Source organism: Armigeres subalbatus, chromosome 2 (genome assembly GCF_024139115.2).
Source record: "Armigeres subalbatus isolate Guangzhou_Male chromosome 2, GZ_Asu_2, whole genome shotgun sequence".
In the NCBI taxonomy this organism is placed as follows: Eukaryota; Metazoa; Arthropoda; class Insecta; order Diptera; family Culicidae; genus Armigeres; species Armigeres subalbatus.
The window spans coordinates 218,860,278-218,875,817 of record NC_085140.1 but is presented as its reverse complement, the minus strand read 5'-3'; the positions used below and the strand labels follow the sequence as shown (position 1 = coordinate 218,875,817).

Here is a 15,540-nt window from a genome sequence, read left to right as displayed (position 1 = left end):
TTAATATGTTGTAGTTGACGCACGTTACACTTTGTCAAATTGAAAGACATGAATGTATCGACAAAAACATTTTGAATGCCATCAAAGTACCACTAGCTAGTACTAATGCTTTTACCGATGTCATAGAACAAAACGCAAATATATACTTTTGGACGTTTCTTGATTGAAGTGATCACCTTTCTGGGTATTGGAGAAGTGGCCATTTTTCGTTTGGTCGACGCTTTGCAAAACCATGAAGTCACGTTGCAAAATGGGTTTCAAAGTGGCCAGATTAACCGGATGGAGAAAGAGATTCAAAGAAGAAATACCTATCCAAATGTCCATCACAGAGCTTTCTTTGCAAACACATGCAGGTCGTAGTACAGAGGAATAAATTAATCTTTTTAGGGAATACTGAATCACGGGATCAAGTGGATTAAGACCTGTAGGAATTATTATTTTCATTCAAAACTAGTAGAACTCCGCCCGATTTTGCTCGGTTTGTATTTTGTGCGTTGAAACTGGACAATATATTAACTCATTACAGCGCCACACTCTAGATCGACTTCAGTGCAAGCATGCATTGTTTTCTCCACAACACACCGAATCGCATTTCACATGATTATCCTACTTTCCCAATCAAAACAATTCCATCTTTCCATATATACAAACACAAAGTGGAATCCAAAAACGTAACTGATTAGTGAGAAAACCGTACAAATCGGTCAACTCTTGTTCAGAGTTATATTGCCTCAAAGCAAATGCAACCTCATTTTATATATAGAAAGAAGATGGTAGGAAGTTGATAAAAGCCCAAGCCCTTCTTTCTTCTTATAGGCATTACATCCTACCGGGACATTGTCGCCTCGCAGCTAAAATAAAATTCTTGTTAGAACTTATTAATCCAATTCACGAAGAAAATTCTATATTCTCAGTATATTAGGATTTGAACTCAGCTTCAAAAATGCCCACAAAATTCGTTTCGAGCCTCTACGTTAATGTCGATTTTGCTGATTATGTAACTAGAAATATGACAAAACACAGTATCATCGCCTTTATTATCAAGCGGAGTTGTCTTCGTCATGATCTGGATTCATAGCCAGCAACGTCGTCAATCTACGTAATCTAAGGCGGTCTTCGCAAATCATTCTCCACCTGTTCATTACTAGGATGAAGTTCTTATCAAAATCGTAGTATTTTAAATATGTTTAATTTCGACGTAAAGCAACGTCATTGATATGCAGTTTGAACAAACTTTGAACTATGGGTACATTTTTTTTTTAGCGAATTAAATCAACACTACACTACGCATGCTAGGTATTCGGGTCTTACTCCTACAATTTATAACTAAAGCCAAGTTCTGTCGCATTACGAAAAATATGCCTGCAAAATATGCTAGTCTGTGCCAAGTCAAATACTCATCAACAAAACAATTGTTCGTTACAAGGCTCAGTGCATATGCTTCTCCAGTTTGCTTGCACCATATCATGAGTTCTCTCCCCTTGTTGTTGCACAAAACTCCCGATGTAGAGAAAAGTTTATTCGGTTGTGAAGTGGAAGCACACCGCAGATTGGAAAATTGTCCTATTAACGTTAAGTGTGTCATCGTACGCAAATCCATTCGCAAGGCACCGAGTACCTACACAGGGAAATGGCACCGAATGTTTACGTCTACATTATGATAAAACTGAAAAGTACAATATGACTAGCCTCCCCCCATTCAACCTTTGAAACAAACAACTCAGCGTGAATGGTGAACTGGTAGCGGTTTTGGCTTGGGATGCGTATACTGAAAACATCAAGATACAGAGTTGGTCTGTGTGGGTTCTTGAATTAGCGGACTACCTTGGCTTTGCCTTAATGGGGGTTTACCTCACGACCAGGAAATGATTCAAAAAGTCGACACCGAACTGTTTCGAATGTGTTATATATTTTATAGAACACATTCTTATCTTTCATTTTTATCTAAAGTGTTTACAATTTCTCCCTTGGTTATTGGCAAGTGGTATATTACCGTATTGAACACTCTAACATGGTAGTAGGGTAATTCGCCAAATGTTGAACGGCTAATTTTGGTGCCTATTGTTGAACGCAAGTGCATTTCTTATGGGAGTTCAACAATATTGAGTGTTTTCCACAATGTCGAGAGTATTAAGCGCGTGATTTCGCTTACATACACACGCCGATGCTTCAAAGCTGTATAAAGTGTAAGTACTTCGATTTTATTAATTGAATTTATTTATACACATCAATCGAATCGTGTCAGATCAGTACTTCCACGTACTTTACATTTTTACTAAAAATGTAACTGCTGATATCCATCTAAACTGATTTACTAGTTGAAAAAAGTTGAAAGATACGTTCTGCATGTTGTGAACTAACTAATATTTCCATCTTGTTTACCCTTTAAGGGTTTATTTCTTAAAATAACAAACAATTTATTTGGAGAAAACTCCAAGTAGTAATGTGATAGGGGAGAACGGTCCAAAATGCACTCCTGGGGCAAAATGGCCTCACTTAATAAAATTACTAGAGAGCTGCCATCTTAGGTGATTTGGTAATATTTTTTTATGAAATAATTTGAATAGCGCAATCAACTGAACAACATGAAAGCTATTGATTGCAGTATTCAAATTAATTCATGAAAAAAATGTTACTTAGGTCCTTTTGAAAAGTTAAGCGAGATTTGTTGTAGTACATTTATGAACGAATATTACCATTACAATTCGTAATTAGTTATCCATCATTGAGCTCCATATAATCCCTTCATATTCACTCAACTTTAACGATTTGCTATTCTTCCACCACATCCGTAAGATTGTAGTTCAATCCATTAAGAAAAGACAAACAACGATGCGTTCACCATCATAATTTAAACTGCAATTGGAGCCATTTTTAGACCAAACATTAACTGGGCAAGTTTTGCCCTCAGTCCTATTTTTTAAACCATTTTCAAATGCGTCAGAAAGTCATAGAAAACCTTTGGTTGTTTTGAATACGAGATAATTATGAAAATGTAGCTGGGTTTGTAATTTTAAACACCTTTGCGTTGAAATGGTTGGGTATTTTTTTTGTTTATGCATGGCGAAACACACTGAAAAAGCCTAAGGGTTGCATTACTTTGTAATCGTTCTCCCCTACATGTAATACATAATTGATGGGGCTTCATCGCTATGGACGATGTTAGCAAATTTTGTACCGGATTTTTTCTGTCCTTTTTCGCCGCAACACAGAATTGTTGAAAATGTTAGTCTAAATCTAGATCAACATTTTAAAACAGCGTAACAGCCAAAATTTATTGCTTCTTCTTCTTCGTCAAAATATATAGCTATATATTTATGTAGACAAAGAATCAGAAGCAATACATTTTGGCTGTTACGCCATTTTCAAATGTTGGTCTAGAAATAATATGGTTGTGTTCGTTGTTCGATGATGGACGAATCATGTTCATAAACCAGTTCAATGTAATGAAATGACATAATAAAATATAAATGCAAAATATTTGTAATGCGAACAATTGCTTAACGTTTGTTATATGTGTGCTGAATTGTAATTGGTATAATGTGGAATGCCCGAATTGCAACACGTTTTCTTACCTCGCGGTTAATATCGTTATCACATGTCACCATATCACATGTCGTCAGCGACGAATCCCATTCATTTACACTTTAGAACCATCACCTTTTGGGCTGTTTCGTTTTTTGTCAGGGTCTATATTAAACAGTCTCTGACCAAAAACGGTACCCATCAATACATCCAAGACAACACTATTTAAATGAATAAGCCTCGATAAGTCGGCATACAAAATTTCTCACATAGAAAAATATTCATAAATAGTATCATTTATCTATTCACATATTTTAAATGTCATTTAAGGAAGAAAACATTAGCAAAAGTCCAAAATGTTTTTACAAGATCGAAATAATATCGTTTCAAGCCTATTTATGCCACTAGCCAAATTATGTGATATAGGGGAACTGCTCCGTTTTCCATCTCACTGAACATAATATGTTCGTCTCAACGCGAAACAAAGAAAAACGACACCAATATTTTTGCTTTTTTGCTCACATGCGTGCTTACTGCTGCAAAAAATCACAAAAATAAGAAACAAATCAAACACCTTTTCATTGTTTTGCTTTTCGTTGGACGAATATCAGAGCTATGAGATGAAGTCCAGAAGCGATAACCCTAGATTAGATTGATGTCAAAGTTTAGGCATCCAATTTCCACTGAGAATAATGTATACGCCGTTTCATATCAAGAGACACAGCATGTTCTTTCTTCAATGCTTATACTCAACAAATGACCTAAGGTAAACACCCAGTTTCTGAACACATTCCAACCTAATTTAAATCAAATTAAGATAAGATGGTTATTTATGGACTTACCGCAGCACAAAATGACAAAGTCAATTCCAACACGTATCAATATTCGTTTCGTGTCATCCATGTTTTCGCTTTGACTGTTCCTAATGATCGGAACTTCACTGCTCGGATTCGAGGCCCCACTACTGTTGCTGGTATTACTGTCTGTGCTATTACTACCAGCGTGCACGACTACCGACTGCGGCGGTTGATGATTTTGCACCTGATTGTCAGCGATGGATTGCGTCTGAGTGCTTCTCTTCAACGGTGTCACTTCAGATGGCGCTACCCCTGAGCCACTCATGGATGTACGATTTTTTCTCGCTTATCAACTTCCGAATGACCACACACTATAATTCACGTTTACCGATCACAATGCACACATAAGATAAAAGACACGCGATATAACCACTCTCAACCCACCGTCGCAGATAACAATTTAAGCAACGTCGGTTTGATATCTGCAGCGCATGTGAATCAGAGACGTGGCACTGAATGTATTCGTTATTAGTCACACAATCTTAGACTCGAATTCGTCGGGTCACACGGTGACTCCACGCAGTAAAACAATGTCGTGTAGAAATCGTAAGGATGACTCATACGAAAAACATCGGCGATGCATATCACAATCGTACAGGTGAAACGAATATCTGAAAGAGAAGAAAGAAGCGGTGGATTAGCATTTGCATTTGATTAGGATTTCAATTAAAATGCTTATTTGATAAGTATGTATACTGGCAAGTATGTATTATGCCATGATGTTGTATACATATAGAGTGGATGTATGTGGATAATTAGCGCAAGCTATTTACATAACTTTTCGACTCATGTATGCAGCTGAGGTTGGTTTAGAACAGAATTTTATATTTTTATAAATGATTGGCAATAATTCTAATAAAATGGGACAAAATAAGGTTAATGGAGCGGTTTTTCAAAATCAAAGGAATAAGAAGCATATGTTCTCAAATACCTTTTCATTTTTCGTGGGATGAATATCGGAGCTATGAGATGAAGTCCAGTAGCAGTAACCATAGATTAGATTGATGTCAAAGTTTAGACATCCAATTTCTACTGAGATGCACAGCATGATCTTTCTTCATTTGTGTTATTTTGTCACCAGGGACCAATAATCGTTTCATGGTTCATTACTTTCAAAACTGGTTCAGATTCAAATTGTCACTCATTCATTTCGACTAAAGCCTGGATTAAAGATTCCTGTATCGATTTGTGTTTTCGTATAACATATAAAAAATGTATTTTGAATGCATGCAATTTAGAAGCATTATTTGTTTATATATCCTTTTGTGGAATATCCATAAATTACGTAACGCTTAGAGAGCGGAAGGGGGGAGTTGTCTGAAGTGTAACAATACCTTCACAATTTTCAGAGGCTTCATACAAAAAGTGTGACGTAGGGGAGAGGGGGGCTGAAAATACCCAATTTTTGCGTTACGTAATGTGGTTTAGGTGTGAACTCGCTCGCAATTGATAATGATAGGCAATAAAATACACCCGATTTTTTTTTTACACTATACAATATTTTTCAAAGTTGCTCCATTTTGCATGATTTGTCGAGAAATCATAACTTTATGTTCTGAAACGATTGTCCACCGCAGCTTATGGGTACTGATGAAACCAAATTCAGTACCCGCTAAGCTGCGGTGGACGACGGAGGTCCTCGTAGCTTAGTAGGGGAAAGCATCTGTCATGCGAACTGGGGTCGTGGGATCAAACCCCACCGAAGGGGCGGTTACCTCCAATACATTTTCCGAACTAAATCTATCACATGTTGTACATATGCATAATCAAGTTTCAGACATAGTAATTAATTTCCACTCCGAGTGGCTTAATACCCGGCATATAGGCAATTAACTTTGAATGTACTGATCTCGAGCGGCGATCTCTCTTCGCTTGTGTGGTCGTGTTGGGATCTGACGACCAAACTGGCAATAACTCAAACAACCCTACTTCATTGAGCGCCGTTGCTGATGAAGCAAGTGTGTAGGAGCCGGACAATACTAAATACTCATCCTACTTGGTTGACATGATGTGTACAAAAATACATTTGAGAGAGTTAGTTCTGAAAATGTATTGCGAGAGATCGGCTGGTACCTGGTGCTGGGAATTTGGTTTCATCAGTACCCGCTAAGCTGCGGTGGACGACGGAGGTCCTTCGTAGCTTAGTAGGGAAAGCATCTGTCATGCGAACTGGGGTCGTGGGATCAAACCCCACCGAAGGGGCGGTTACCCTCCAATACCTTTTCCGAACTAAATCTATCACATGTTGTACATATGCATAATCAAGTTTCAGACATAGTAATTAATTTCCACTCCGGGTGGCTTAATACCCGGCATATAGGCAATTAACTTTGAATGTACTGACATAAAACTTTTTTTAAACGGATTTTCAAATTTTGAACTGAAAACTTTTTTTTACACGGAACGCATCCCCCGTGTAAAAAAAAAGAATCGAGTATACTATACCCGAAATATCAGTTTCTTCGAGAATCAAACAATGAAAGGTTACGGACTGATTTAATGGCAACGACGGACACGAATATGAACATAGAGCGTTTTAACTTAACCCTAGCCCAACAGGGTAAATTGGTACAACTTGATAATGAGTCACTTCATATGAAGCTTGAGATCACATAATGCTAAGTGAAGTCCGTTAGCCAAACCTTATTGAATATCACCGGGACAAATTCTGGAATAGTTTGGTTTACGAGGTGAAAACGTTCCTTGCCATCGTGGAGTTGGCGTCCAACTAAGTGACTTTCAGCCCAAGGCTGACTCGTCTCCGGCATTCGATGTTATGCGCAAACCGATGTTGCCGATCCGAAAGACAAATAGAACTTCTACAACTTCTACTCAATACCGTCGTAGATAGCAATCAGAAGGGTGATTAAGATCTATATGGGTGACATCAATGCAAAAATTGGTTCTGACAACTCAAACTATGAGCGTATTATGATATGCCATGCTTTCGGAGAAATGATCGAAGAAGTGTTTGGGGAATCGCTCTTCCTTTATCAACCGGTTCACTAGGTCATGAAGGGCTTCCGTGACAGATTTACAAATAATTAAATCGACCACATCGGCTATGGTGAAAAGGTCCTTTGTTGAAGAACTGGAGACTCGTGCTGCAGATGTTCCGTAAAGTGGCAGTGTACAAGACCTACCAAGAACGTCTTCAGCGCCACCAGTGAGAATAATCTTGGGAAACTTTGTACCCAGAGAAAACAGTGGATCACCGATGAGACCTGGTTGAACATAGAGGAGCTAAGAGAAGCCAAAGCTGCAGTAGACCGCCCACAAATCAGAGGAGTTAGAATTTTAGCCCGTTAAGGATGCTTTAGATAAGCTGGGTTTTGGCATTTATCACAAATTTAGGGTTGCCCGGGATAGCTACTACAGTGATCGCTAATTGGGGCACTACCTCACCCCAACTAGCGAATTTGAATTGGAGTGTTCTGACGAGCGTCAACGTTGTTTACGTTTTGCATTGAACAAAGGAAAATTGTACGCACTAACACAAGTATCGATCCCGCCAAACACGTAACCAAAACGTCAACGCGGTTTTGACACATTTCACAACTAATAAAACCCCAATTAGCGAACGTTCGCTGTAATAAGAATGGGCTGTTTTGCCTTCACGTGTAAGCGCGTAAACATCATAGACACACAAAAAAAACTTATTCCATTTCTTTCTGGTCGCCGATTGCACATCGCCATACCAAGTATTTGATAACCGTGGTTCTTGCCAGAGAAAGGTCGTGTAACCGGACAGGAATGGATTCGCTTTTGATGTGAAGTCTTTGGTAGCGAGCGACTGTCTCGCTATCTTTGACTTCTATGTATACACAATTGCATATGTTATCCGTATTTCCAAATTGGAGCTGTAGAGAGCTAGAAGTCCTGCCATATAACACATTTTGAAATTTAGCTTCTGGAATGAGTTGTTGACAGACTACTAAATGATCGAGCCCAGATTACTAAATGACCGAAAACACCCTTGAATGACACACATACACACATAACCACTCTCCAAGCAAAGTACAAATAAAATCTAAAATCAAATGAAATTCACGTGTGGTCTCGAGTAAGCAGAAATTGAATTTATGTGAGGATTTATATCGATATATTTGAGTTTTAAAATTGCAAAAATGTATGTGAGTCACACATTTATTTTATATAAAGATTTTCCTCAATGTAGAGTATTCTTGCGTACAATAATCATTTCAAACTACAGATTACTAAAAATTACACGGTACATATGAATCCGACACACGTTCGACGTTAGCGTGTACTGCCTCTGACACTGTGCAATCGAAATGCTATCCATCATGATGGTATACGGGATTTCCGATCTGCTTCACCAGGCGAGTATAATCACGTTAATGATCTGTCGCTGCCTGAAAATTCGCCGCTTTTCAGTTCGGTTTCAACTTCCGTCATGGACACCGCTCCCACTAGGAGTCTACGAGTGTATTACCAAAATACTAGAGGACTTTCTACCAAATTGGACGACGTTTATCTGGCTGTGCTTGATGGCGAGTATGATGTTTATGTGTTCACCGAAACCTGGCTTGATGGGAGAATCAACTCACTCCAACTTTTCGATGACAACTTCGTCGTTTATAGAATGGATCGCAGTATATCTAATAGTTATCGCGTGCGTGGTGCTGTTCTAGTTGCTGTTTCCAATGAGCTTGTTTCCTGCCAGATCGCCGTCGGACAATTCAATTCAATTGAGACTGTTTGGGCCAAAATAAGTCTCTCTAGACGCAGCGTTTTCATCGGTGCCTCGTACATTCCTCCCGACCGACGACATGATTGCAGTGTAATACAATTTCACCTTGATGCTACAGAATTTGCCTCCGCTTTGGTGTTATCATCGGATGTGGTTCTTTTGCTTGGAGATTTCAATCAACCAGGACTTGTCTGGTCTCTCTCTCACCATGGATATACGTTTCCTGATCCGCTTTTGTCTACAACTACACCTGCAAGTCGCCAACTAGTCGATGGAATTGCTTTTCTTGGACTCAGCCAAATCAACAGGATTTCCAACTTTCAATCAAACATGCTCGATTTGGTGTTTATCAATGATTATTCACTGCATGAATGCACTATCCTTAAGGCTCCGGACGCCGTTGTGCCACTTGACAACTATCATCCTGCTTTGGATATATCAATGGACAACGGATTTAATCTACGTTTCGATGGACCTGTGAGTGACGACCGACTCAATTTTCGCAAAACCGATTTTCAACAGCTCCGACAATGCTTGTCCTGTATTGACTGAAATATTTTAGACCGCCTGGACATCGAATCAGCTGTAGACCGTTTCAACTGTCTGCTACCTGACTGCGTTTCAGCCACTGTACCGAAGCGAAAGCTCCCGAGGAAACCACCGTGGACTTATGCTCTATTACGCAACCTGAAAAGAGTGCTCGCTAGAGCTCTTCGGGCTTATTCCTATCGACGGTGTGCCTTCACTAAACGGAAATTCAACATTGCCAGCAATGATTATTGGCGGTATAATAAACTTCGTTACAAACATTATGTTCATCTCACGCAACAAAATCTCCGACGACACCCTAAGAAGTTTTGGTCTTTCGTGAATTCTAAAAAGAAGGAAACTGGACTGCCATCAAGTGTTTTTCTCGATAACGACATTGCGCTGAATACTGAGGAGAAATGCAGCCTTTTCGCTAAACACTTCTCAAGTGTATTCTCGAGCTATTCGCCTTCTCAGGATGACACTGATAGAGCTGTGAGTGGAGTACCTAGTAATGCAGTGGATGTGGATGTCTTTGATATAGACGTTCAAATGGTTCTGTCAGCGAAACGTCAGATCAAATCATCCTTTTCTCCTGGACCGAGCGTTCCTCCATCGGTCGTGCTGAAGAAATGCTCTGATATTGTAGCTGTTCCACTTTGTCTACTATTCAACCTATCACTCCAGCAGAGTAAATTTCCTGTGCAGTGGAAATGCTCTACAATGTTCCCAGTTTTCAAGAAAGGCGACAAACGTGATGTGAGAAACTACCGTGGCATTACATCACTCGGAGTGGAGTCGAAAGTGTTCGAGTCGCTGATGAACGATAGAATGTTCGCTTCCTGCAAAAATTACATCAGCCCCTATCAGCATGGCTTCTTTCCCGGCCGCTCTGTGGAAACCAATCTTACCAGTTCTCCGTTTTGCATGGAGAACATGTGTAAAAAATTCCAAATAGATGCCGTTTACACCGATCTAAAATCTGCCTTCGACAAAGTTAGTCATGACTTGCTGCTTGCAAAACTAGAAAAAATGGGCTGTTTTGCCTTTCTCGTATACTAAGTATACGTAAAGGCTATATGATCACTCCAAAACCAAACTTTTGATAGAAGGCTCGGAGACCCATAGTGTTATATACCAATCGACTCAGCTCGACGAATTGAGGTGATGTCTGTTTGTGTGTATGTATGTATGTGTGTGTGTATGTGTGTATGTGTACAAAATTTTGTAGACACACTTTTTGGAACTTAGCATTGGCCGAATTACTCGCAACAAGTTCCATTCGACTGAGAATCTTGTCCCATTGTTTGCTATTGAAAATTGGCCAGATTGGACTATGGGATCAGAAGTTGTGGCTAAAATACTATTTTCTATGCGCAAAACACGCTAAAAAACACTCACTCATATTTTTTAGTTTTTTTTTGCACGAGAAAGGCACCAACACCGCTAGGTGGTATAATCAGGGTTTTTTGCTTTACGATTAGATCTGGTTGGACGCCAAATGTCGGTCAGTATTGAAAACAATTCGTCCGAGTGTTTCTCGAACCTTTCTGAAGTTCCACAAGTTAGCACCCTTGGACCATTGCTATTCTCGCTTTTCATAAACGATGCAACCCTTATACTGCAACGTGCAGGTATGCTGCTGTTGTTTGCCGATGACCTTAAAGTGTATGTAGTTATCCGAAACCTCACTGACTGCTATGAGCTACAGAACCTTCTCGAAATCTTCCATGACTGGTGTATTCGGAATATGATGGTTCTGAGCATTCCGAAGTGCTGTGTCATAAGTTTCCGACGAACGACTAATTTCATCCAGTTTGACTACAGTATTGCTGGTTCTCAACTTCAACGGGTTGATCATGTTAAAGACCTAGGAGTTGTTTTGGATGAAAAGCTTACCTATAGCCGCCACTTCTCTAATACCATCGATAGAGTCAATCGCCAGCTTGGGTTCATGTTCCGTTGTGTTTCAAAGCACTGTACTGCTCTATGGTACGCTCAATACTAGAGTTTGCATCTGTTGTTTGGAATCTCTACCAGGCTGTATGGAGTGACCAGTTCGTAGCTGTCCAAAGAATATTCCTCAGATATGCTTTGCGCCACCTTCCATGGAATGACCCGTTGAACTTGCCTGCTTACGCTGATCGCTGTCGTCTACTCGGGTTGAATACTCTAGCCAAGCGGAGGAATGTGGCTGAGTGTGTTTTCATTGCCAAGCTTTTATCATCTGAATACGATGCTCCTGAGTTGCTGTCGAGGATCAGTTTATACGCACCTGTCCGGACAAGCTACTAACTATGCTGCAAACAGTTCCATTGTCGCCATGATCCATCGCTTCAACGAAGTGTCCGATGAATTTGATTTCAACATCTCTACATCCAGATTTCGCTGCCGCTTGCTGGGCCGTCTTTAATGTTTTTATTGTTTGACCACCATTAGATTTAAGAATTTCATGTAGACAACACAGTCCGATGAATGAAAAACAAATACAAATACAAATCATTAGCAATCGAAAGCAAAGTTTGCAAACCCTGTTTTCATGTTATTTGATTCTTCTTTTTCATTTCTGTATCATCCTGTACCGTGGGGCATCAAAATCCGTACACTTTAGCACTTTGTTATATGTAACAGCCTCTAGAAAATTTTATCAAATGTAATTAAGACGTTTGTCGTTGATTCAGTGACAAGAGGATCTCTATTTTTGAAGTATCCCACTTTTACGCAATAGAATCTAAGAGAACCATGATAAAATAATGAAGTAAATCAACACCTCCTGAATCGAATCAAAGGATCAAAATCCGTACAGCTGTTTGTTTACTTAATTTTTAAATCAAAGCACCCAAATTGAGTAGACTATCACTGTAAATAGTTCAATATTCACCTTGAGGAAAGATCCGTTTGATTTGTATTCCGATAAGCTTACTTTATTCATTGCAAATTGATTAAACGTAGACACTTCTGGAATACAATCATGGTCAACACGCGCACAAATGGTGCCTGAAACCCCGCGTTTGCAGGACGGCCAATTTTTCTTATGTCTTTATTAGGGAGACTTTCAGGCCGAAGCTGGCTCGTCTCCGGACGGTGAATTGTTTTTGATTTTTATTTTTGTTTTCAAAGCCTACTTTCTATTTGAATAGCCAAAAATTTAACAGACATGTGTATGAACAGGATAAAATAAATTATATAGTAATTACTTTTAAATCGCTTTAATTGGGTTTTTTAGAGGTATTGACATTATTACATATCTTGAATCTATAATTGCCAAGCAGTTAAATTTTCAAAAACTTTTAAAATTGATTTTCAACATCAAATTTAGGGTCTTTGAGTGTGAAAAAAATATGTTGTGGTTCAGAAAAAGGTGTTCTATCGAATGCATATTAAAAATTAACTTGTTTTTCAAAATTAAAAAACCCAATTCACTGATATCTGAGGTTGACGGACTTCAGTGCTGTACGGATTTCGGTCCCCCATGTACCCTACATGTCACATATGAACTCTGGTTCCTTCTCATATATAGGTACCAGCTCTAGCAGATAATGTGTCTATTGATGAATTGTCGATTGATTCATCGGCGACAGTCTTTTCAGTTGAGTCGAAGGAATGTCTTTGTCCAATACAATGGGCTTTTCATCGAGAAATACCTCACTCGTGAGCCATGCTGGATTTTTGTCGACGTCGTAGACGCGTTCAACTATCCATAAATTGACCTCCTATGACCAGATTAGTAGTGTTGGCCAACGGATATACCACTTTTACCAGATATTTTACATTATTTACTGTGTTCAGCTTATCAGTTTCAGCTGGAGTTCAATTGAAATTTGGGAACTGCTCAATAAATATATTTCTTTCATGAGTAATCGAATACGCACCGAAGTCATTCCGTGAAAAAGAAAATCAGCCACTGCTTTATAGTAGCGTAATATTTTTCGTTTTGTTTCAGTTTCTCATCTTTAAGCATCATTTTCAGCTTAAGTCTGTGTTTGTATCTCATTTTTATGACATTGACCATCGTCTAGTCCGTCGTTGCGTAGACTCATTTTAACACACATTTTAAATGCTTTAGAAAGTCAAGAAACCTAGTTATTTTGAGTAGGAGATAAATATGATATTTATCTCCTACTAAATGATTCTATATTTCGGTTCATATTCCAATTTCAAATTCGAATAATTTCAAGATTTATATTTTTGTCAAATTAGTTCCACAATGGGTCGAAGTGATTCACGACACTAATCTTTATACATGCTGTGAGAAGATTTACTAATTACTTCACTTCATAACAGACTATTTTCAACACTCACTTATTAATCACGGTTTTTGTATGAATCATCAGAAATGTATGTAATTTATACACATTCCCTAATTCGATATTCGCTCAGGGTAAATTAGCGCGCTCAAATTAGTTGCGTAACGGATTCAAATTGCTGCCGTTTGTTTACCAACGATTTCTAAAGGCATAAGTGCAAAATGATAAGATAAGCCAATACTTGGAACTAACGAACGACTGATAGGAAAAAGGTTATCCATGTATTTCGAAATCACTCAGATAACCATATCGATTATTTCCATATTCTGAAGAATTCCCGGGTGATGTTCCACAGAAGAAATGATTTCCACGGCCATAAACTCGATAATTGATGGGAAACCGGTTTGACAACAACCCGATTTGATTCTATTCTTCCCTTGTTATGGTATTCCGAATGCACTTTCAAGGTAACATGCGATGGACGACGGTCGCACGAATGTTATTCAATCTCGGGAACACTAATCTCACCTGCTCACAACACGCTGCTATGTATCACAATCGTAAGGCACTGCTTTTATTTGTGTCAACTCTTTACCGTCGTGACATTTTACGCATCTTCATATCATTGCAATCCGATCGGAATGATTATCACCAAAATGGGAGTAAATAGTTGCATATATATAGAGTTCACTGATTTATGTCCACAACCGCGATTAAATGGGATGCGCTCGACCGACGACAAGGTAATAATAATGCTGTTTCAGAGCACCACGTACAAAACACGAAGCACCCGTTCGCCGTGACGTTTCAGCTGTTTCTGTGGGTCTGTGAGAATTTCGTTTCTCTGGCGCTGTGCGACTGAAGCATGGATGTGTCTAGGTGACATTCTCTCTTTTCGTGAATCGAGAGACATTGTGTGCTGGGAACGAAACTGATCGAAAATATCGAAAAGATTGCTTACACTCAGAGCATCCCGTTTGAATTCTGCAGTCACGACAAAATTATTTGAGATGGTCGTTTTTTTAGGTAAAAATTCATTCATTTGAATTCATTCAAAAAATCTCTCTGTTGATTCGAAATGTTAACAATCGGAGCCTTCAAGAAAGCACTGGACGAAATCTAAGGTTATCTAATACATAATTGATTTGTATTTAGCTGTTAGTTTTTTCATTTGTAATACTTAATGATTTTTTCATCCTTGACCCGCAACAAAGTTGTGACTACCTACTAGGTTTTCGTTAACACTAATAAATTATAAAGAAAATTACGGCTTAAATTTATCGTCAATTACAGTATCCCCCCGCTTATACGGACCTCACTAATCCGACGACTCGTTAGTCCGGATTTCGCTAATTCGGAATTTTCCGGATTAAAAAGTATCAACACCCATTTAAACACATTATGCTGTCAGTTTTCAAAAATGTGCTGTGATTTTGTTTTGATTCATTTGTATGGATTTGACAGTCGGATTAACGAGAGAAACCCCGATAGTCCGGCCATACATTTGTCGGATCAGCGGGGGTATACTGTACTCAATTCGTTATTCGGTTTTTTTACACGGTTTGGTTTTGGTCGTTTAAGATCTCAGCATCAATGAAGCAATGAGTTACCCCACAAAAAAAAAATCACAAAAAATCAAAGAAAATTTAGGGGGTATTTAAAAAACTGT

General features: G+C 38.8%; 1 protein-coding gene across 1 annotated transcript in view; it reads right to left on the bottom strand.

Moving 5' to 3' along the window:
* LOC134211682 (putative phosphatidate phosphatase) overlaps window positions 1-14,693 on the bottom strand; it is a 116,131-nt gene extending 101,438 nt beyond the window's left edge. The window contains exons 1-2 of the mRNA XM_062688811.1: window positions 14,400-14,693; window positions 4,368-4,993 (exon numbers count right to left, since the gene is read on the bottom strand). Coding sequence (XP_062544795.1) covers window positions 4,368-4,647 — 280 coding nt within the window. The 5' untranslated portion in view covers window positions 4,648-4,993; window positions 14,400-14,693. The remainder of the gene's footprint in view (window positions 1-4,367; window positions 4,994-14,399) is intronic.
* Window positions 14,694-15,540: the final 847 nt, after the last annotated feature.